Source organism: Hypanus sabinus, chromosome 15 (genome assembly GCF_030144855.1).
Source record: "Hypanus sabinus isolate sHypSab1 chromosome 15, sHypSab1.hap1, whole genome shotgun sequence".
In the NCBI taxonomy this organism is placed as follows: Eukaryota; Metazoa; Chordata; class Chondrichthyes; order Myliobatiformes; family Dasyatidae; genus Hypanus; species Hypanus sabinus.
In genome coordinates this window covers 75,634,165-75,659,314 of record NC_082720.1, presented here as the reverse complement: position 1 = coordinate 75,659,314, position 25,150 = coordinate 75,634,165, and the positions used below count along the sequence as shown (strand labels likewise).

The window sequence follows — 25,150 nt, the reverse complement described above, 5'->3', positions numbered from 1 at the left end:
CTTCCAGTCAATAAAAGCAGATATCTCGCCTTACGTCTCAGTGTGAGTTATTGATGGTGCATCAATTTTATTGACTGGAAGAAGGAACCAGGAGTGAGTGTCCATCATATTATGTCCTGGAGACTGAGGCCGAGCGTCAGGCCTCAGATCGCCTTTATACAGGGGCCTGTGGGAGGAGCCACAGGAGCATTCAGCAGGGGGCGTGTCCAGACAGGCACATAGTTCACCACAATCTTCAAGGAGCGGTGTCTTAGGAAGACGACATCCATCATTAAGGACCCCCACCACCCAAGACATGTCCCCTTCTCATTGCTATCATCAGGAAGGAGGTACAGAAGCCTGAAGGTACACACTCAGTGATTTAGAAACTGCTTCTTCTCCTCTGCCATCTGATTTCTAAATGGACATTGAACTCATGAACATGACCTTACAACTTATTTTTATTTCTGTTTTTGCTCTACTTATTTTAACTTAACAATGTACAGTACATATATATTCTCACTGTAAGGCTGATTTTTCCCACATTTATCACACATTGCATTGTACTGCTGCTGGAAAGTTAAAAAATATCATGAGTGAGATTAAACCTGATTCTGATTAAAATGTCACTGTGCACCTCTTTTATATTACTTTCTGATGGAGAAGAAAATATTAGTACTAACTGAATTTCCATATGCATTATAGCATGGTGTGGAAAACAGCTCTCAGTGCTGAAGAGAAAATATCACTTATGTTGTGTATTAAAAGAAGGAAAAGTGCTATGAAGAAAGCCATGAATCGCTTCTTATGCTGTAATATTAATGATAGCTACTTTGAATAACAGAATTTCTGCATCCTCAATTACTTTGTGCTAGCCGACCAAATGCAAAGGCAGGCAAATAAGGTTAATTCACAGATCTTCCAGGATGTTAATGAATGACAGAACGGGGTTGAGTCATATCATGGACTGTGTAACCAGTCTTCATGTTCCCACTGTCTCACCTGCCCTGCCATTATTCACTGAAAGACAAATGCCATGCATATTTATAAAACAAAACACAAGCATTACAACATCAAGCCAAGAAAATATTATTCTTCCTTTGAAGTAATGGTAATCATGCATGTCAACTTTAAGACTATTAAATGGTACATATACAAGCCTGTTTGTCATAATTAGCAAATCATGAGGTCAATTAGAAGCTAATTACAACTTGTTATATCTTGATTAGAGGGAAATTATTGCCTGAGAATTTTTTTTAGATCTTTCATCCGCATTTGCCCTTCTAATGATATTCTATCAACATCCATTTGAAATTGAGCGACACTTTCCAGCGGAGTTAGGAAGTGATGATCTCTCTTTATGTTCATACTTGGAAAGTGGATGACATTGGAAAGGCCTTGATCCCTAGCAGTTAGCACATGAAGGTGTTCCCACAACACTGTTAGGCAGGAATTTCCAGTCTATTCTAGTAAAAGTAAATACTTACAAGTCAGGATGGTGTATGGGTTGGGGAATGAACAGATGGTGGAACTGTTATCCAAATATTGTTGTGCTTTTAGAGGGATAGAGATACAGTACAGAAATATGCCCTTCGAACTGCTCAGTACTTCTACTAGGTCTACTTCTGCACCTATTGTCTATTGTCAGTATGAACCAACTGCTCAATTGCACCAAATGTACAACAGTCCAACGTCTTAGGTGGCAGGGCCATGGGTTGAGAACTTGCTATCAAAATAAAAACCTTGCTGTCTAATTTGTGGCACACACTGCAGTTATAGAGTATCAGCTATGCTGGGAGTGAACTTTGAGGGTGAAAGATGGGGTCCCAACAAGCCTTATCCTTGTGCTGTGTGCTGTTAACACTCAAGTGTTATTGTACCTGCAGGTAATTGGAGAATATTCCATAATCCTCCGGACTTGTGGCTAGCAGATGGTGGAAGGAATTTTAGCAGGCAGAACACGTCAAAGACCAAATTAAATTTATTATTAAAGTACATATATTTCACCATATACTACCCCAAGATTCATTTTTTTGCGGGCATTCACAGCAGAACAAAGAAAGTCAATAGGATCAAGAAAAAAACTACACACAAGTAACTGAAGTGCAAAAAAAGACAAACTGCAAATACAAAAACAAAGAATAACAATATTAAGTAAATAAATAATACTGAGAACACTTGCAGAATGCTTGAAAATTAGTCTATAGGTTATGTTCAGAGTGGTGGTGAGTGAAGTTATCTACATGTTGTGTCCTGTCAGTTCCTGCACCCATATTATGTATTTGGCAGGCCTAGATGAATTTTATGCTAATTATAGCACCCAGCAAGTTGATTGTTGGCTACTGATAATAAGAAAAAGTTCCCATGGAAAATAAAATATGGGATAGTTTTCGAAAGCTCCACTAAAGTAAAACTTATATTTCACATTTCAAGTGAGTCACCAAGTACTTTGGAATGTATTTTCACACTAGGGCTGTAACTGCTGTGTTGGTTGGATTGGTGTAGATTTGGCTGGGGATCTGGGCACTAGAGTAGCTTAGCAGTTAGCGTAATGCTATTAATGCTTGGGGCGTGGGAGCTCAGAGTTCAATCCTGGCACTGCCTGTGAGGGTTTGTTTGTTATCCCCGTGGCCACATGGGCTTCCTTTGGATGCATTTGTTTCCTCCAGCAGTCCAAAGACAAATTGGTTTGTAGGTTAATTGGTCATTGTATATTGTCCTGTGTTTAGGCTAGTGTTAAATATGTTAAATAGGTGGGTTGCTAGGCAGTGAGGCTCATTGGGATGGAAGGGCCTGTTCTGTGCTGTATTTCCAAATAAATATATAAAATAAAATAAATAATTGGCCTTAGATTTCGTTTTGGAGTTAGGGGAAGATGGAGGAAGTAAAGAGGGAATGAAATCACATTAAATTTGGAGATAAATGCATCCTACTTAATTAAATTACTAATAAAACCCATCCAGTTAAATTTTGATGCCAATTAGTGATTTGTTTTAGTAAAGTTCAGTAAAGGTCAACAGTAATTTCTCACATACAGGAGACAAAGGTTTGAATGTCTAATATTAATTAGGTAGGAGAGAAAATAAAAAATGATTCAGAGAAGTGGATAAGTATCTTTTTTCGTTCTAAACCGATTATTTTTAAACACACCAAGAACGTCATTCTGATGGAAATCCCCGAGAAAAGGGACAGGTGGCAGGGAAGTAACTGACAATATTAGGAGGATTGTGCAGGTCTTGCTTTATGGACCCCATCTGATCTAATGGGTTAGGAGCAACAATTGGGCCAAATGATTAATGACACAGGAGTGAATATGGACCGAAAGTGAGGTGAGTGACAGTGAAAGGTCTGAATGGATATTTGAAAGGAGAAAATCTTGGGTAGTGCTACATCCTGAAATAAAGATGAAGTAAGAAAGGAGACTGATATCATGACATGGAAGCCATTTAACATTCGAGTGGTTAAACGAGGAGATAAGTTATTTCGATCACGAGATTCATTGTTGGTGATTCACATCTCTGTCAGATCATTCCTAAATAGCCATGAAGCTCCTACTTTACCCCAAAATCTCTGCGGTTTGTTGAAGCTTGTAAAAGAATGAAAAGCATTGCTTCCTTTGGCCTGGCTCCAGGATCCATACAGACATCCAAATGGACCCTTTTTTTAAGGTCTACAAATTAAACTCAGAAATTATTAATTTGCCACTTCAGTTCTCATTTAACTTTGTTGTTCTTGAAAAAAAGAACATCAGCACTTTTTCTTTATTTTCAGTGAAGGATTGGATTGTACAGTACAGTAATAGACTCTTTCAGCCCACCTCCGTCATGCTGAACTTGACGACTGAGCTCACAACTTCTTTAGGTTTCTTCCCTATCACAAGAAGTGGAGGAGGCCGATATGGGATATCGAGGTATTCAAAATTACAGGAGTAGGCAGTAGGAAATTATTTCCCCATAGAGGAGCAACCTAAAGTTAAAGGGCATAAGTTTCAGATGAATCTGAGGAAGATTTTTTCATTAAGAGTGTGTTTGGAATCTGGAATGTAATGCTAGAATAGGTGCCAAAGAAGAACAGGGTGAGCTGCCTTGATGACTATTGCCCAGTAACACTCATATCTAGTGTGCTGAAATGCTTTGACAGTTTGGCCGTGGCTAGAGCTAACTCCTGCCCGAGCAAGAACCTGGACGTCTACAATTTGCATACTGCCACAACAGGTCCACATTGGACACAACCTAACTAGCTCTTCATTCGGATTTGGTGCACCTGGACAGCAACAAAACATATGTCAGGCTGCTATTTATCAACTTACTACTTGGTGTTCAATGCCATAATAATCAAAGAGCTTCAAAGCTAAGTCTCTGTGCCACCCTCTGCAGCTGGATCCCTGACTTCATTATTGGATGGCCAGAGTAAATGTGATCAGTAATAACATCTCCTCCCCACTGACAGTCAACACAAGCACAACTGAAGGATGTGTGTTTAGGCCACTTCTCCATTCTCTCTACACTTAAGACTGTGTGGGCAGGCACAGATTGAAATCATCTCTAAATTTGCTGATAACATCACTATTGTTGGCAGAATTTCAGATGGTGACAAGGAGATGTGCAGGAGTGAGACAGATCAGCTAGTTGCAGCAACAATCAATGGAAAAGGATAAACAGTTGACATTTTGGGCCAAGGCCCTTCTTCAGGGCTGAGATTGAAGAGGGAAGATGCCAGAAGAAAAAGGTGGGGGCAGGAGAAAGAAGCTAGCTGGAAAATGTTAGGTGAAGCCAAGCGTACGGGAAAGGTCAGGGCTGGATAAGAAAGAATCCTTTAGAAGAGGAGAATGGGAAGGAGAGAGGACCCAGAGAGCAGTAACAGGCAGTTGAGAAGAAGTAAAAGATCAGAGTGGGTAACAGAGGAGAGGTGGTGAATTACTTGTACCAGAAGAAGAAATCAATATTCATGCCATCAGGGCGGAGGGTACCCAAACGGAATATAATGTGTTACTCTTAGGATCACAAAAGTCTGCAGAGCGGGGTAGACTCAGTTACACTACAGGCAAAACCCTCCTTGCCGATGAGGATATCTTGAAGAAGGAGGCATCCATCATTAGAAACTTACACTATTTGAGACATAACCTTTTTATGTTACTTCCATTGGGGAAGAAGTACAGAAGTCACACTCAACGTTTTAAGAATAGCTTCTACTCCTCTGCCACCCTATTTCTGAACAGCCTATGAACCCATGAACACTACCTTGTTATTCTGCTTTCGTTCTCTTACTTCTTTTTGTAACTTAACAGTTATTTTATGTCTTGCACTATACTAGTGCCATAAAACAACACATTTCACAACATACATCAATGTTAATAAATCAATTCCGATACTCACACATTTAAAAAATGCCTAGACAAGCACGTGAATCACAAAGCATGCATGGCTGTGGACTCCGTGCTGGTAAATAGGATGAACATAGCTAGGTATATGATGGATGGTGTGCACCTGGCGGGCCAATGAACTTGACTCTAATCTGCAGAATGTTTCTCCTGAGGCAAAGTTTAGAATAAATAAACCTAATGAACACACAACTTGGCTGAATGGAACAGCATAAATGCAAACTTATTTCTTCAAAGAATTGTTTCCTTCCTATCACTTCTCAAGCTTCTGCTCTTGCTGACATGTTCCTGACAGCTGGACAATGCCTGAGAACTTATAGGGTCAATAAACCATTCCTCCATCTGCACCAACTATTTCGGTATATCTGAGATTACATGGATAATCAATATGTACAGATATGTGCAGAGAATTGTAGTGGGATAAAGGACTTGATAAGTGGTGAAAAAGGAGAGATATAGCAAAACAATGATGAATATGATTAACCTTACAAAACCTAACCCCAAACAAGGTCTCATCATTGAATCATAGTATGCGTGTTGGTAACTCAAATGCATGGTTGGCAGAGCTTGTTATTTCTAGAAAAAAAATTATAAGATATTTTCACTGTGTTGAGGGAATATTTGGCTCATTAATACTCCAACTTGGTTTTTGCAATATGCAGTTGCAAAATGCTATTATCAAATCCAATGTCATTGTGTGTTTTAAATATAATAAACACCATGCTCAAGGCATGCTTGTGACCCAGAAAGTTTCTTTAAGGTAATTAACTACCTCCAATTCTATTTCTTTGTAAATCCAAAGCTTGTAATTGCATACAAATTACCCACATCTATTCTTTATTTAGAAATACAGATCAATAAAATTATTTCCATTCCTTAATATAATTTCTGATATTGTCGTAGCAGTCCACTCTTATCATTTAGCCTGTCAAACTACCTCATCTCTTATTTCAAAAAAAGGTTTGTGCAGAATCCTCCAGAGACTAGGCACAGCTTTCAGCTTTATACTAGTTTTACACTATCCTTTTCAATTCTGGTTTAGCTGAATCAGTTACTTTTGTATTAATCAATGTCATGGAGAGTGTAATGCTGGAAAGTACCAGCAAATTCATGCAGCACCCAAATGGTAAAAATGATTTGTAATTCTCTTGGAAAATTATTGCATTCAAATATTTGGAAAGCAGTTCCTTGTACACATGGAGCAGGCTTTTACAATGCCTTCATGATTGGAGGGCAGTTGAGAGTATTTTGTGTGGTGTCTGCCTCGATTAAATGATGCGACTGACACCGAGAAAAGCTTCTATGTAGATTCTGCTTCAAGAACAGCAGTGGTAGAATATCTTGCCAGTTATTTTTTTAAAAAATTTGTTCACTGCTGGAAATATAACTCATCAAAATTGCTCTCCTACTTACATGTCTTTCTCATCTCCTGTCATTATTGGGTTCACTGCAGAACTCTAAAATCAAAAGGATATTTTAAGCCCTATCCAATATAGTTACCTATAGATACAAGTGGCAGAACTTGTAGTTCGGTTGGAGATTTAGGCACCAGGTGAGATTGAAAGGTCAGGTTGTCAAGGCCCAAGACAAGGTACGGGCTAATGAAGATCACTGCTCCAAGACGTTTACACAGCTCTGTGCTGAACTGTTGGACTCTCTTGTGGACTTCAGTTCAGAGCCACTATTTGCTTGCAGTTGATGTTTTTCTCATTACACATTGGATGTTCAGCAGTCTTCTTTTTATGGGTTAGTTTATTATTTTATGTTCTTATGGACATGATGTAGTTCTTTATTTTCTGCACATTGGGTATTGGACAGTCTTTTTTTCATATATATGGGTTTGCTTTTGGGTTTCTTTGTTTTGTGGCTACTAGTTCAGAGATTAATCTCATGGTTGTGTAATGTACTTTACTGTAGGAAGGTTATAGTGTATCGAACTGCTGTTCAAGGACTAGTTTATATCCCCGTCTAGACCCTGGAGCGAGGTCTAGCTACCAATACCCACTATTTGAGTTGTGAGACCCCATCGCTCCAAGAAGGAGATACTTCCAGTAAGGAAGTAGTTTAAATACAGTTATTTTATTTTAAATGACACACATTTAAATTGAGCCAAGTGGTTCTGAACACTGAGAAAAGATTTCTGTTTTAAAAGACTTAAAATCTACAAAGGATTTCCAAACACAGGTACAATCCCTACGTACTAAAAGAACATACCAATGAGTTACAGAGGAATAAGTCGTCCATTGCAGACACTGAAGGTTGATGAATGCATTCGAGTTCTTCTTTCTGACATACTCCTTGTCATTCTTAATAATCCACAAGACTTTCTACCATTTGATTTGCTTTGCCACTAATTATCTGCATGTGATGTTTTTCAGGTGCCTTTGCTGGGACAAAGTAATTCACACAAATGTTTTAAAAGCTACTGGGGCCAGAGATCCCAGACATCCAAAATTAATGCTATCAAGTCCCTGAGTGCATAAATATCCCAGCTATTGATTGATCACTTATATTTGTGACCATGTTTGTTGTGCTATGACAGTCTAATTATAGAATGGAGTCATAGGACACGACAGCTCAGAAACAGGTCCTTTGACCCATCTGATCCATGCCAAACCATTAATCTGCCTAGGCCCATCAACCTACATTCAGCCTGTAGCCCTCCATACCCCGTCCATCCATGCACCTATCCAAATTTCCCTTAAACGTTGAAATCAAACTGCATCCACCATTTGTGATGGCAGCTCGTTCCACACTCTCACAACCCTCTGAGTGAAAAAAATTCTCCCTGATGTCCCTCTAAAACATTTCACCTTAACCATGTCCTCGTTATAGTCTCACCCAAACTCAGTGGAAAAAGCTTGCTTGTACTTACCCTATCTATACTCCTCAACAAATTTGTACAACTCTGCCAAATCTCCCATTACTTACTACATACTAGGGAATTAAAATCCTAAGCTATAACTCAGGCCCTCAAGTCCTGGCTACATCATTACAAATTCTTCTGCACTCATTCAAACTTATGTACATCTTTCCTGTAGGTAGGTGACCAAAACTGTACACAGGTACTCCAAATTAGACTTCATCAACGTCTTATACAACTTCAACATAACATCCCAACTCCTGTACTCAATACCTGATTTATGAAGGCCAATGTGCCAAAAGCTTTCTTTATGACCCTCTCTACCTGTGACACCATTTTCAATGAATTACAGACCTGTGTTCCCAGATCCCTCTGTTCTACCACACTCCTCAGTGCCCTAGCACTCACTGTATTAGACTGAGATTGGTTGGTCATGCCAAAGTGCGACATCTCACATTTGTCTGCATTAAATTCAAACTGCCATTTTTCCAGCTGGTCCAGATCCCACTGCAACCTTTGATAGTCTTCCTCATTGTACCCTACACCCCCAATCTTGGTGTCATTCACAAATTTGCTAATCTAGTTAATCACATTATCATCCAGATCATTGATATAGGCAATAAGCAACAACAGATCCAGCACTGATCCCTGCAGCATACCATTAGTCACAGGCTTTCAGCCAAAGAGACCACCATATCTTACCACACTTTGGCTTCTCCCATGAAGCCAATGCCTAATCCAATTTACTATCTCATCTGGAATGCCAAGCAACTGAACCTTCCAGACCAACCTCCCATGTGGGACCTTGTCAAAAGCCTTGGTAAAGTCCATATAGACAATATTCATTGCCTTGCCTTCATCAAACTTCCTAATAAATTCCTCAAAAAATTCTATAAGATTGGTTAGACATGACCTGCCACAGACAAAGCCATGTTGACTATCTTTAATCAGTCCCTGTCTATCCACATGCTTACAGTATATAGAATACTTAGAATATTTTCCAATAACTTTCCCACTATTGATGTTAGGCTCACTGGCCCATAATTTCCTGGTGTATTTCTAGAGCCTTCCTTAAACAATGGAATAACATAAGCTATCCTCCAATCGTCCAGCACCTTACCTATGGCCAAGGATGCTTTAAATATCTCTGCCAGGGCCCTTGCAATTTTGGCACTAACCTCCCACAGGGTCTGAGGGAACACCTTGTCAAGCCCTGGGAATTTATCCAGCTTAATTTGCCTCAAGACAGCAAACACTTCCTCCTCTGAAATCTGTTTAGGGTCCATGACTGTGCTACTACTTTGCCTCATTTCTATAGATTCTATGTCCATCTCCTGAGTAAATACAGATGCAACAAATGTATTTAAGATCTCTCACCTCTCTTTTGGTTCCAGGCATAGATGACCACTCTGATCTTCCAGATGACCAATTTTGTCCCTTGCTATCCTTTTGTTCTTAGTATATCTGCAGAAACTCTTAGGATTCTCCTTCTCCTTGTATGTTAGAGCAACCACACATGTTTTTCAGCCATCCTGATTTCTTTCTTAAGCGTTCTCTTGCATTTCTTATACTCCTCAATTACCTCACTTGTTTCTCCCTGCCTATACCTGCTATGCACTTTATTTTATTTTCTTAACCAGTACCTCAATATCTCTTGAAAACCAAAATTCCATAAATCTGTATTCCTTGCCTTTTATTCTGACAGGAACATACAGAATCTGCACTCTCAAAATTTCACTTTTGAAGACCTCCCACTTAACAAGTACATCTTTGCCAGAAAACAGACTGTCCCAATTCACATTTGCTAGATCCTTTCTGTTAGCATCAAAAATGGCCCTGCTCCAATTTAGAACCTCTACGTGAAGGCCAGACCTATCCTTTTCCATAATTAACTTAAATCTAATAGCATTATGATCACTAGAAGCAAAGAGTTCCCCTACACAAACTTCTGTCACCTGCCCTGTCTCATTCCCTATTAGGAGATCTAGTATCACACTCTCTCTTGTTTGGACTTCTGTGTACTGATTATGAAAACTTTCCTGGACACATCTGAAGTACCATCCAGCCCTTTTATGATATGGGAGCACCAGTAAATATGTGAAAATTTAAAATCATCTACTCCCAGAAACTTGTGGTTTTTGCAACAGTCTGCAATCTCTGTACAAACTAGCTCCTCTAAATCTTGCAGACTTCTGAGTGGCCTATAACATAATCATATTTACGTGGTCACACCTTTCTTGTTCCACAGTTCTACCCACAAAGCCTCACTCAATGAACCCTCCAGTCTGTCCTGTCTGAGCACTGCTGTGACATTTTCCCTGACGAGTAATACCACCACTCCCCCATTAACCACTCCCCTTCGAGTGTGTCTAAAACAACAAAACCCCAGAACACTGAACTGTCAGTCCTACCCTTCCTACAACCAAGTCTCACTAATGGCTACATTGTCAGAATTCCACGTGCTGATCCATGCCCTAAGCTCATCCACCTTTCCTACAATGCTCAGATACATTGAGATACATGCAGCTCAGAACATTAATCCAACAATGCCCAACCTTTTGATTCCAGACTTTGAGTGTAGGCTTAATAATAACTTTCACCACAATAACTCCACTATTTGTTCTGGCACTCTGGTTTCTATCACCCTGCAACTCTAGTTTAAACCAACCACCAACAACATCGCGCCACTCCCCCCACCCCCCTGTGCAGCACCATCAAACTTTCTTGCTAAGGTATTAGTCCAATCCAGGTGCAAACTGTCCCCTTCTGTTCATGTCCTGCTTTCCCTGGCAGAGACCAATGATCCAAAAATCTGAACTCCACCCTCCTGTACAATCTCCACATCACATGTTAAAACTGTATGATCTTCCTATTTCTGGCCTCACTAGCATGTGGCATGGGTAGCAATACTGGCATCACAACCCTGCGGATCCTGTCTTTTAACTTAGCACTTAACTCCCTGAACTCACTTTGCAGGACCTCGTAACCCCTTCTACCCATGTTGGTATTGATGTGAACACACTCCCACTTAAGATATGCTCTGGACCCTATCTGAGATGTCCTAGACCCTGGCACCTGGGAGGCAACATATCATCTGGGAATGCCATTCTCATCTACAGACGGTTCCCTTAAACAATGGGTTCTCTATCCTGACAGCTCGCCTCTTCTCCTTCCTCTCCTTTTGAACCACAGAACCAGAGTTGATGCCAGAAACCTGATCACTCTGTTATGCCACCATCCCCAACAGTATCCAAGGCAGTATATGCCTGTTGTTGAGGAGAATGACAACAGGGGTACTCTCCACTGGCTGCCTAACCCCTTTCCCCCTCCTGACAGTCACCCAGTTACCTTCGCCCTAATCCTTGGGTGAAACTGACTCCCTTTAGTTCCTGTCTATGAAACCTCAGCCTCCCGAATGATCTGGAATTTACCCAGTTCCAGCTCCAACTCCTTAACGTGGTGTGTTAGAAGCAGCAGCTGGATGCACTTCTTGCAGGGGTAGTCATCAGAGACACTGGAGGGATCCCTGTTTTCCCACGTCCCTTAAGAAGAACATTCCATTATCGTGCCTGGTGTACCCACTGCTCTAAATGTGCAATAAGAAAAGATAAATCACAAAAACAATCTACCTATGACCTATACCTCTCTTCGCAGAAGCCAAAGCCTCAATCCCCTACTCTGACACTGACCCACTCACAAAATGGCCACTCCACTTAAATTTAACTTCTTTTTATTGAATCCTGCAAAGTGCCCAATTATGTGTAATCAAGTGTCCCCTCAGCAACTGAGATGTGCAAAATGCGCTGGCTGTTCCTGCTTTCTTCTTTTAAACTCAGTATGCAATCGAATGTCTCCTCAGGAACTGCGGCACACAAAATGTGCTGACTGTCCCCTCACTACTTTTAAACTCTCCTCCTCTACACAATCAATAATTGGTATTGATTATAACCAAAGTTTTGATGACAAACTCTGCCAGCTTCTTCAGGGCTGATGCCTGGGTAAATCTAGTCCAGTGGTATTTGTACCCCTGTAGTCCTCATCCAATCAGGCTACCGCTCTCCCACCTTGTTTACAATCAAATTCCAACTCTTCCTCAGAGCACAACCTTTGTCTTTGTTAAAATTCTTTTCCTCTAGTTTAATTTCAACTGCTTCCTTCACCAGGTGGTCCCAAAAGCCATTGCCATGGTACAGCAGTTTTGTTCCATCAAAGCCAATCTTATGGCCTTTGCAAATGCAGTGCTCTGCTACCGTCGATTTCTCTGGATAACCCAAATGGATACATCTCCTGTGCTCTTTGATGCACGTTTCCACCGTGAATCCCACCTGGCCGATATATATATATGCACTGGGTGTTTAAAAATGAGATGACTCAACATAATCATTTCCTTGGATGGTCTTTCAGTTTAAAATCATCTTAAATCTGGAAATACACCCCATGTTAAAAATTCAAAGACATTCTCTTTTAGGTATCCTAAAGTACGCCATCAGGAAGACAATTATAATTTGAGCCACAGGGTTTAGATCAATTATTGATTAAAATGGAGGGTTTCTACTCTCATTGCTTTTACCTTGGCAGGTGTTAACTACCATTTTCATTTGTAATTTCTAGCAATCAAAACATAATAAAGACACTCACTGCTCCTGGTAAAGTTAAATTAACCTGAAATGATGCACTTCACATTTGAGTTGCTTTCTTCAGATCAGTTTTGATGAGTGACAGAGCAGGGTATAATATCATGCTAAGATTTCAAGTGCAATGTAAATAAAAGTACTGAGTGAGTCACAATAATGTTAAGTTTGATTTGCATGGAGAACGAAATAGTTGCATTATTTCTAAGATGACACAGACTGGATTGTGCACTACAGCAGTGCAATAGCAAAGGGTCTCGATGTAAAAAAAATAACCCAATCAGTTCTTCCCCAGTTGATGAATACCAAATCATTATTGCTTTTGAAGGGGAAAATTTATGCCGCACTAAAATATATATACATGTAGAATTAATGAGTATATAATGTTGTTAATTATATTATTTTGCTTGTACTGATATGGGACAATAATGCTCTGATGTTTCTGATAACCAAAATAATTACACTTGGTGGTCATTTTATTAGGTATTGTACACCTGCTCGTTAATGCAGATATCTAAACAGCCAAACATGAGACAGCAACTCGCCGATCCTGCTGATTAAAGTGTCCAGGAAGATTGAAATCAATGAGGATGAGAGTGGAAGATGAGCGGGTGTTCAGCATTGTCTGCCCGTGACTGAACAGTGTCTCATTTCCACTCCCTGCTGCTGGAGGTCAGGGCCCGTGTGACTGGTCTCTCTCCTCATTTTCACTTGCTGTTCCCAGAGGACGGTGCCAAAGTCGACTGGTCTCTCCCTGTCTCTTTCACTCGATGCTGCAGGAGGATGGTGCCAGAGTCTTGGGTCATAGGCAAGGTTTAATCAACACAGTTTTTGGATTGGATGATGTCATGTTCATGTTATGATGTGTTTCTGGTTGCTACTGTTTTTTGTTGCTATTTTGTGCGATTTTGACTGGGGTGGACAGTCAACAAACAACGCTAGATTGAACTAAACCGAGCTGAAGTTGAACATTTCTGGACTGTTTTGTTGTTTGCTCTGTGGTTTGCTGCTCTATATTTTGTGTTTTTTGCTTGTTTTTCATCATTTGCATGAATTATTCTTTTGTTTTGCATGTTGGGGGTTTGATGTTTTTCTTTGAATGGGTTCCACAATTTTCTTTATTTCATGGCTGTCTGTTGGAAGACGAATCTCAGGGTTGTATACTGCATACATACTTTGAATCTTTGAATAGATAGTATATATATATATTTTTTTCTCTATTATAATTTATAATATTTTTTATACATTGCACTCTACTGCTGACATAAAACAACACATTTCACAAGATATGTCAGTGATATTAATCCTGATTCTGATTCTGAAGACCCGGTTGAGCTCCAAATGAACAACTTTAAAGAAATTCAGAGGCACACAACTGCAGGCTTCAAGTGACAAAGGGAGCAGGCTTTCTTTCGTTATTACAGCTGAAAATATGCCATATCAAATTCTCATTTACCTATTGGATATTGCTTCATACTCTTAATTATAGTGGAAAAACTTCTGCTAATTTCATTGTGGAGTTGCTAAGAGTTCTACTTGTAACTTTATTTGTCACCTTCATTACTAGTTGCTTTAAACAATCCACCAACCTACTTCTTGATATGAATCTTGACCTTTTAGTGCAATGAAAATTTGAGGTTCTAATTATTTTGATGTAACACTAGCAAGGATAAGTGTTAATTAATGATTTTTTTATTCAAAGAAACTAGCCTCAATGTTGGTATCAAGCAGTGAATAAGGTGATCGAGAAACATTTTTCCCAATCTATTATAGCAACAGCAAACACTGCAAGGAGCATTGATTGACATGACTAAAGCAAAAATCCCAAACCATTTTGCAACTTTATGTCATGCAAAAAAAATTCCCATCCTTAGAGAATAGCTGATAGATGACAGTGTGACAGGGTAATATTCCTCACTGTGATTTCATCAATAGGATATCTGATGGAGACCAGTAGTAGCACTGATATTTTAGCTATGGTGCATCAGAGTGTGTTGTTACCATCAGGGAGGAGGTACAAGAACTTTAAGATCCACACTCAAAGTTTTAGGAACAGCTCCTTCCCCTCCACCATGAGATTTCTGAACGGTCCATCAACCCATGCATACCTCACTATTTTGTTCTCTTTTTGCATTACTTATTTATTATATATTTCTTTTTGTAACATAGTATTTTTATGTATTGCACTGTACTACTACTACTACTACTACTGTAAAACAAGAAATTTCATGATATTTATCAGTGATAATAAACCTGTTTTTGATTCTGTGTGATAAATGAATGCTGAGGCCTGGAAGTTGGATTGATAAGCACATTTTTTTTGAGACAATGACACAAAAGGAAGTCAATTTTCCCCAGAATAACTTCAAGATGTGACGTTTTCAAATAAAATAGCATCCACTGGGAAACTGGACCTACGCTTTTGGGTGTGATTCACACAAATGCATTTCACCTAAGATGAATATATCTATTAATCTATTTCAACAGTTTTTAAGTCTCTGCGTTTCAAAGACCCTTTACAGCAGCAGGTTGTTGGAAAGTCAGGAGAGTTTCAGTACACTTCATCTCAGGGGATGGCTGCAGTACCCAGTTATTACAGTTAAGTCCAGTCATGGGGATAAGAAATACAGTGGGCAGTATTGAGCACTGGCCAGCCTGTTCCGCTCCACACTAAATACTCCTACACTAAACACTTCTGTCCATCATGGCCTTGATGACTTAATTTCTCCCACTCTCTGGCTTGGTGTGTTCTATTTATTTACAATGCTAAGAATCAATTCCTCCTCATCTCCATCTTAAATGAGTGACACCTTATTTCATAATTTCATATCACATAAAAGGAGGCCTTTTGTCCACTATTTCAATGCCATCTCTTATGGCTTTATTTGTTATTGAAAAAAAAGGTTTTAATGGTCATGGCCCCCACGACAAAGAGTAGGTCTGGGACCTTTGAGAAAGAGGGAGTGATACACTCAACAACAAAGAGCCCATTCCCAAAGAATCTCAAGAGACACTATGGCCTGTCTGGGCCTCATTCATGAACATACATGTGCGTCATTTCATTAAACTTAGTAGTTAGTTTCAACTTTAGCTACAGACCAATAAAGTGCAAGCTCTCTCCAATTTTAGCTTTATTGTGATACCTATGGATTCAGAAAAAGACAACATAGCAAAATCTTAAATGGAAATTATTTTTCCTGTTGTGATGAGGCTAGTTAAGGATCAAACACAAGGCCTGACAAGCACACGAGTGTTACCTTTGGGAAGTCTAAGGCTCTCTTAGGCTGAGCCTTTGCATCAAGGATAGCTTTCTCTGAGAGGGGCTTTCAGATGCCTGCTGGAGGAAACCTGTATCCCAGAAATCACTGTTACCTTACAGAGCACGCGTTTTATACCAGCTTTGAAGTACTGGTCTTCAAACACTCTTATCCAGAGATGGTCAAAGGGTGAGCTGGAAGTTGTTGGGGTGAGCTGCAGGATTGTGGTGGGAAACACTGTGAAAAGTTTGGAGCATTGACAGAATCTTCTTTGATATTGGGTCTATTATAGGCTCATTACGTAAAATCACAGCTTGCATGTCACCACGTAGCCAACATTGAATGGAGGCAAATTCTTGAGGGTTTTCAAATGTGAGGAGGATGGTGCTCAATTTCTTTGGATTGACCGAGTCAATATATTATTCAATGTACTTTTGGAGTTTCTGTGCTGCCAATGTGATGTCCATTGAGCTTTGAGGTGGATTGACTGCACACAGTGATTCTGCAAGCAGCTCTCCACCCACTAACAGGAGATGGTTGCGGAAATCTCTCGCGATAACTTTTGCATGTGGTGGCAGACAACAGGAAGTTCCTGATTTATCTCCTGCTATCCCTTCAAGATGATGAGATTATAGTATTGGTTATACCCTCCTCTTACTGGATGTGCAAGGAGAAGTTGTAAAGTCCTGAATGGACTGATGTTTTGGTCCCTGTAGCCTACTAATCACTGATAACAGCAAGAATATTGAGGAGATGAAGTAAATTGGTGTGTAAAATTAATTAACTGATATGGGAATAGATAGGTTTGGAAAGGGAATCCAGGCCTTTGAGCCTCAAAAGCTGGAAGTGTCAATGCTCTAAGCAAAAAAAAAACAGATATTGCTGGAAACACTGAGCAGGTCAAGCAATTTCTGTAGAGAGAGAAGCAAAGAATCTCTTTCCATAAATGCTGCTGAGCAGCATTTATTTCAGATAAATGTTTTTATTTCAGATTTGCATCTGCAGATTTTTTTTTTGATTTTCAAATCAGAACAGAGAAAGGATTTGGAAACAAGTCTGAGAGTTCTGAAGTTGAGGTCTATTGTGACTGCTGCAATAGCTTAAGGTATTACCTATTTCAACCATCCCCTGAAATCTCAAGTAGACTAACATTTTTGAAACTGCATTGGTGACATAACTGTGCCTATGCAAGTTCAGTATCCTGGAATAACCTTCACAATTGCAATTATCGACGGCATTTTATTTACCTTCCTCACAGTTCTCGCCTTTAAAGCCGGAAGAGCAGATGCAAGTTCCAGCTGTACAAGTCCCGTGGCCACCACATTCAGGATCAAAGCATTGTCCGACGGGTACATCACACTCAGCTCCCTTCCAGCCACTGTAGCAGACGCAGTTCCCCTTCGCGTATTGTCCATTCCCACTGCACAGCACGGGACAAGCAACTGGAGAAGCACAGATTGAGGGGGAAAAGAAGCAGACAGACAAAGAAAAATTAATGCTTTTATCTGTGGTGTCCATACACTTCTGTAGCAAAATGCATCATTAAGCAATAATTACACTGAGTTTATATTCTAAACATATGTAATTAAAATTAACAGGATGTAGAGAAGACCCAAGTGTCTCTACTGTGATGGAGTCATTTTCATGGATTTAATTTTGACAAATGGCATACAAATTCAGTGAATTTTCAGATGTGTTTAGTGTACTCTTCTGTTTTAGGACTCTGTTCCTTGTGTGTACTTCGCAATGCATAGACTCTGAAACATTTTGATCTCCTGCAATGTTATACTAACAATAGTATAAATAACATTAATTGGGTAACTGGGACCATTGTGATTTATGGTAATTTAGTAAAGACTGGTGAAAATGTGATAGAATATAAGGTAGATTTTAGCTATTAGAGGAATTATTGTGAAAGTAGCTGACAGTTTGCCAACCTGCCTGAGCATCAGACTGAAAAGATTTTAATTCCCAGAAACCAAATGAATCCCCCAGCATGACTCCTACTTGAAACTCTGATATTGATGATGGCAGCTTGATGTTGGTGAAAGTCAAGAGTGTTGGGGGCAGGGTGGATAAGGTGGGCAAGTAGATTCTGGACCCACCTCATCAAGGTAAGTCAATGGGACAGGGAAGGGTGATAATGGAAGCAGGAATATTCAAGGGCAACTTGTGACAAGCAAAGCCCGATATTCCCTTCTGGCTTATCAAGATTGCATGGAACAACTAATATCTTCTAGTTACCATAAGACCACAAGCAGTAGAATTAGGCCATTTGGCCCATTGAGTCTGCTCTGCCATTAATATTATGGCAGATCCTTTTTCCCCTCCTCAGCCCCACTCCTCGGCCTTCTCCCAAATCCTTTGATGCCATGTCCAATCAAGAAACTATCAAGCTCTGCCTTAAATACACCCAGCCACCTGGCCTCCACAGTTGCCTGTGGTAATAAATTCCACAAATTCACAACCCTCTGGCTAAAGAAATTTCTCTGTTTGAAATGGATACCTCTCCATCTCTCCCTCTTGTCCTAAACTCTCCCACCATGAGAAACATCCTTTCCACATCTACTCCGTCTAGGCCTTTCAACATTCAAAAGTTTCAATGAGATCCCCCTCTCATCCTTCTAAATTCCAGTGAGTACAGACCCAGAGCTATCATATGTTCCTCGTATGGTAACCCTTTAATTCCCGGAAGCATCCTTGTGAATCTCCCGAGCCCTCTCCAATGCCAGCACATCTTCTCTTAAATGTGGAGCCCAGAACTGTTCACAATAGTCAAGGTGAGGCCTCACCAGTGCCTTATAAAGACTCAGGATCACATGTTCACTCTTGTACTCTAGAACTCTGGAAATGAATACTAACATTACTTCTGGGGTGCAGATGTATGTTATAATTCTACTGCAGTTTCAATGAAGATATGAGGAGGAATGATGAATTATTGATGTAAAGGACATGTTTCACTCTGTCAGACTTGGTGATGATGTAATTATAGAAAAGAGTACAGTAGACATTTCGGGCCGAGACCCTTCAGCAGGGCTGTGGAAGTCAGAGTTAGAAGGTAGGCCTTCTAATCTTGTAACTCTGACTTCTCAATTTTTTTTCTCCAGTCCTGCTTAAGGGACTCAGCCTGAAACATGTACTGTACTCATTTCCATTGATGCTGCCTAGCCCACTGAGTTCCTCCAGCATTTTGTGTGTGTTGCTTGGATTTCCAGCATCTGCAGATTTTTCTCTTGCTGGTGATGGAATTAGGCGAGTTGTTTTGCTAATGCCTATGGTTTAAAACCACTTCAGTGTTGCTGGTGCCCTCAGTTCATGTGGATGATAGGTGGTTAAAATCAAATCAAAACCAAACCAGTTCACCTCTGAGACCAAGGTTAAGACATGGTCCAGATGGAAAGTCGAGGAGAATGAAAGTCACTTTTTTTCTGACAGTTGTCAGAATTCCAAGTGATTCAATGCTAATTCCAGACAAACCTGAGGGGAAAAGATCACTCTCAGAGTGACACCATTTAGAATTCAAAGGTGCACTAAGATATAATTACAATATGATGCTTCATTATGGATTTAGTGTTCACTTACTCTGAAAAAACATCAGTTCCTTCTGTTTAAATGGTATATTTCAAATGTGCTGGAGACATGAACATTTTACTCACTTTCTACATTGTGACTGTACATTTAGTGGCTCTGTGTCACTCCATATTTATATTTTATGATAAACTGGCATGCTCAAAATGATTTTTCCATGGAAATGACATCACCACATGTAGCACCAAGTTGCAATTTTAGGAATACGTGTTATTATAAACAGTGAGTTTACTCTGATTGTCAAATGGATTTTATTACTACAATTTCTAGCCAAATTTTCTAAGTACAACATTTATGCATTAAATTTGACACTCAACATGTTGATCTTAACTGTTCATGTTTGTGCCTGTTGATCTACTGTCTTACTGCTCTTCTGTGAGAGTAGGAGAGACATTGTTTGCCTTCACAAGCAGATTAAGTACAGGAATAGTGTCAAAATGGTGCCTTTCTGACCTTGTATCAGAAGTAACACAAAATACTGTTACGACACGGCTTGCGAGAAAGGCACAAATCAATGAGGCATCCCTAACAGAAGGAAGGGTTGTTACCAGGTGTGTGCCATCATGTCCTCATGAACCTTCGGGAGTGCTGTGCTGAAGCAAGCAGCAAATTCAACAACATGTAATTAATCCGCTGTGAATTATAATTGATTTAGTTAAAAGGAAACCGTATTCTCTTAAAAACTAAACTAAAGGATGCTGATGTATGTTTAAAAACAAGACAGGTGACCCTGGAGAGATCAACAAATTTAAATTCACAGCTGTTTAATTAAGATTTCAGAGAAGTTGTTTGACTTTTTTTGAGGTTGTCTGTGATTGATGAGGATAATAATTTTAAACACCTGTAACTGAGCTTAAACTGCAGTAAGACTTCATACATGTCACCTCATTCACTAAACAAAAATGTTGCCAAGCAAATACTTTTGGTTTATTACATCTGCCGGTGTTCTGTGCATAGCTGAGTGGTAGAGTGGGCAAAGTACTCACCTCTTCACACTGAGCCCTTCGCCCGAGGCAATTATTAAGAGGCAGGTATAAATACAGGTAGGGAATGAAATATATCTGGCAAATGTTCTGCATTTTGGTATCCCATATGCCAATTTACTCCTCCCTCCTACAACTGGGGTCTTACTGGTGTCTCATGGTTTTAAGTTTGCCCACTCACTCTACATGGGTTATAGTGATCACCACTGGGAATTCACTTAATCTTTGTATATTTTAACTTGGGGGTGATGACAATGTTTTGATCCACTTGGGAGATATACATTATCAGCCTCAAAACTTGTACAATATGAGATACCTCGCAAATCTTTCAACTGTACCATCAAGGTGACTCTCATATTTCTCCTGCATTGCCCTATTATTTTGCAATGTATGAACTGCTCATGGGCTCGTGTAGACAGGGAGAGGGTCAGTGTGATGTTTTGACTCCATAAACAGCATCTCCCTGACTGATGTACTTTACATTGTGCCAGTGGGAATTTACCATTGCCCATGTACTCCTTGCCTGTATTGGGTGGAGTGGGGTGTCAGTGAGGGAATGCAGTTTTGCCAAAGTAGGTTTAAGTCGCTTGGGAAATGTCTGACATAAATAATACAGAGGCAAATAATACAAAAAGAAAACCTACCCTTGTGCTTAAATTTAGAAAAATGTCGCCGTCCTTGAGTAGAAAGCCATAAACAAACAAGAATGCACAACAAAAATAAAACAGCAAACTCAGCATGAAAACCAATATCTGAGAAGATGAAGCTTAAATACATCTGTACCTGGTAACAGCTTAACCCGGCAAAGGAGAACCTCCCTCTTTCAAGGTAACATATTCATCCATTTGAAGATATTTGAATTTTGGTTATGATCAAATGGTTGGATGTGAAAATTAAGCTTTAATTCTGGACCAATTTTCACCCAGCCACTGCCTGGTTAAGTTGCTGCAAGGTACCACATCATGGGCTGTTGAAGGACCGAAAGCCATCAGTTCTCTAACATCAAGTTCCCCATCATTCTCTCCTCTTCTAAAGAGCATGATTCATACTGAAGCATGGTCTTGGTGGCAATAACAGCCACCCAATTCCTCACCCAAGGAATTATATATGTGGAAAAAGGCAGTGACTGTGGAAAGGAGTGGTGAGGGATTGGACATTGCAATCAAGACTGATCCAGTCCCCATCTGACAACAATATGTGCACATTTTTCAATAACATCCATTAGTTAATAATTGCAAGCAATATCCATGGTGGAATTTCTATTTTCTTTTCTCATCTGGGGCAGTGAGGTCAATTGGGTGCCCTCACTGTCACATGGACAAAAATAGGCAAATTTGGACAGAATCAGTAGTTTTCACTTTTCTTTTTTTTACATCACTAGTCAGTACACTCATTCACAGACCAGCAGGGACCCAATTTTACAAATTTGTATAAGCATAAAAATTTTGACCATCTAAATTGTTAGTTTTAGGGGTAGACATTTAAAAATTGCAAAGAAATGTATACTGAATATTTTCTCCCACAGACAAATTAATTTCATCATTTCATTCTAGTTTCGGTATTAGTATTGGCTTATTATTGTCACATGTACAAAGATACAGTGAAAAACTTGTCTTACATTCTGTTCATAGAGATCAAATCATTACACAATGCACTGATGCAATCTAACCCAAAACAATGTTAAACTAATAAACTGAAGCTGCCTTCTAACTTGGCATATATACAATGTAAAATACCTGGCTTATCACTTAGCAACATTTGGCTGCAAATATTATTCTGTGTACCTTGCATTACAGATTCAGAAAATGATGTGGACCCTAAAGTGGGCCATTGTTCGTATTCTTAGATTAGAAATCCAGACATCTAACTCACAGGCCTCTAGGCCCTCTTCATCATTTAAATTGACTTTGAAATAAAATGAGAGACATGTTATCATGAGGTCAGAAAACCAGCAGAATTTGCCTTTTAATTGGAAAAAGTTAACCGATATATTACAAAACTGATTATGTAGATATTTATAATGGAAATTACTGGAAAACTCAATGGCATATTGGAATTCTATCAATTGGGAAAATGGGATGCACTTCATTGGAATGCTGAACTTGGAATCAATGACAATCTTGTCTTAACTGTTTGATGAAAGAATTACATCCAATGGCATGATAAATATTGCTGAGAATTTGCTGCTTTTCTCGAGTTACAGTCAAAATATTATCCGCAACTACAAAATGATGAATTTGGTATGATTAGAAAATAAATTTCCTTCTATAAATTGTTTTAGAAACTCTTCTAAAACAGTATTATTTGAGGCCTGCTTCATTTCTCAGCTCAGCTGTGTTCCAGTGGTGAGACTACCTAGTATCTATGCTGGGATTCACTCTGAAATCTGCAAACCCATTCATTTCAATGAATATTAGTTGACTGCAGAGAAGCAAGGTAAGTTACTTAGTAACCATTTGTTTAATGTTTCTAATTATTCAAGTTATTTTTGTTGCTTTTTTTATCAATTAATACATTTTATGGATTATGTATTTCAGTATTTAGAATAATGGGATTTATTAGGAGCATACGGAAACAATTAAAGTGTTTTACATCTTTGAGATAAGGTAAAGGTGAAGGCAAGGCTTTTCCACCTTCGAAAGACCTCAGAAGTCTTTTATTGCATTTGCTTGCACAGGGCTGCATACATCACCTTGGTCAGTTGACCACCTTGCTGAAAAAAATTTAACTTTTCAAATGTAGGAAACCTCTTCATGGTATGTCTCTGTACTGTAAACATCTGTGAAAAACCGTAGATAGCTATTTCCAAAATACCAATTGTTTAATCTTTGATTGCTCCTCTGCTGAATTAAAACTAGAGTATACTAGAAATATTCAGTAGACCGATCAGCAGCTCTAAGAGAGAAAAATGGCAGCATTTCAATCTTTGATGAAGAGTAATTGATTTAAAATGTTAATGCTGTTTCTCTCTCCATATGTGCTGCCAGACCTGCTGAGTACTTCAGCATTCTCTGTTTTTAATTCATATTTCTGACATCTTTAATACATTGATTTTTGTTTGCAGTATTGTTGTATACTTTGAACTCCAAGATCATTGCATACTGATGTCCAAAAATATGCAAAACCAAATGCACTCTTCAGCATGACAAATGAACGTCTTCTGCAGTGAATCAATACCCAGGAAAGGACAGAGAAATAAAATAGATTTTCAGCATCTGAATCTGTACAGCATTCAGCTTTCATGCACATCTCACCTACCAACTTTAAACTGATTGTGCTTACTGATTAGAATCTTTTCCTAGATCAAATGCTTGGATTATTATTTACCTAAATGAACAACAAATAATATCTTTTCGTATTGAATTGGGAGCAATTATTTTGGCTGGTTTTCTGATATGATTTCTTGTTCTCTGTCCTTATAATTTTAAGTCCCTTAAGATGAAAGAATAGATGACTTTTTTGGCAGTGCTGGAATTGAGCATTTTGAGGTGGGCTACAGTGTGGTTTCCATAGCATCTGGACTTCCATCAATATTTCCACTGATTTGTATTAATCCTAACATGGGTGGACATTCCAAATGTCTTTTATTCTCTTCACTAGTTGATTCTGTTCTGCCAGCAAGAATGATAGCTAAATTAATGCTAATCGGTGCTATGTGATGAAGACAGAAATTATATTCTGTGGTGTATATTTCTTCTCCTCATCCTAAATTTCCTTATCCAATAAATATACTATCTCACCAAGGAACTTTGAACAGATCAATACAATTTGGGGCTTTTATAGGCAGGACTTACTGTGAAATGTTTCTCTTATTTGCAGGTCTGTCAGGGAAGACTTAACTTGGTGCTTTACACTACTTTAGTGACAAGTTACCATGAACAAAATATAGTTTGAAAACAAATAGTTATAATTTCTAACATTATCCCTAAAATATATTTCCCTTTTACAACATCAAATTGTTAATCATGAAAAGATTCCATTATGCATGCAGCAGAGTTAAATGGCCCTCACTTATTAGTAAGATATCAAACTGTACCTTTTGCACAATCAGCCCCATGGAATCCTGGGAAACAGTGACAAACTCCTGACACACACTCTCCGTTGCCACGGCAATTGTGAGGACATTCCTGCACAGAATCTGATAGTATCATAAAATGGTTAGTAAACAGTTTCTACTCAGTGAATTTTTAATACTTGAAAGTTTCCATTGTAACTTAATGGCCTTTTGTTCCGAAAATATAATGCTTAGTGAGACAACATATGTAGATGCCAAGAACTTCTTGTTTCGGCATGAATTTCAAGAATTGACAGGTCATTCTGGTCCAGAAACAGAGTTAACAATCGTTTTGTTCACCTGAAGAAACTGAGCTGAGAAACAGCACTCACCGATCCACCAGTGTGACATTTTCATTTTCTACAATTTTGTTGGATTTGATTGAAAATGTCAAGTTAAGGGCATAAGTAAGCAC

General features: G+C 39.1%; 1 protein-coding gene across 1 annotated transcript in view; it reads right to left on the bottom strand.

The window, feature by feature from the left end:
• Nucleotides 1-25,150, bottom strand: part of LOC132405597 (teneurin-2-like) — a 1,448,984-nt gene that overhangs the window by 116,238 nt on the left and 1,307,596 nt on the right. The window contains exons 11-12 of the mRNA XM_059990528.1: nucleotides 24,718-24,819; nucleotides 17,358-17,552 (exon numbers count right to left, since the gene is read on the bottom strand). Coding sequence (XP_059846511.1) covers nucleotides 17,358-17,552; nucleotides 24,718-24,819 — 297 coding nt within the window. The remainder of the gene's footprint in view (nucleotides 1-17,357; nucleotides 17,553-24,717; nucleotides 24,820-25,150) is intronic.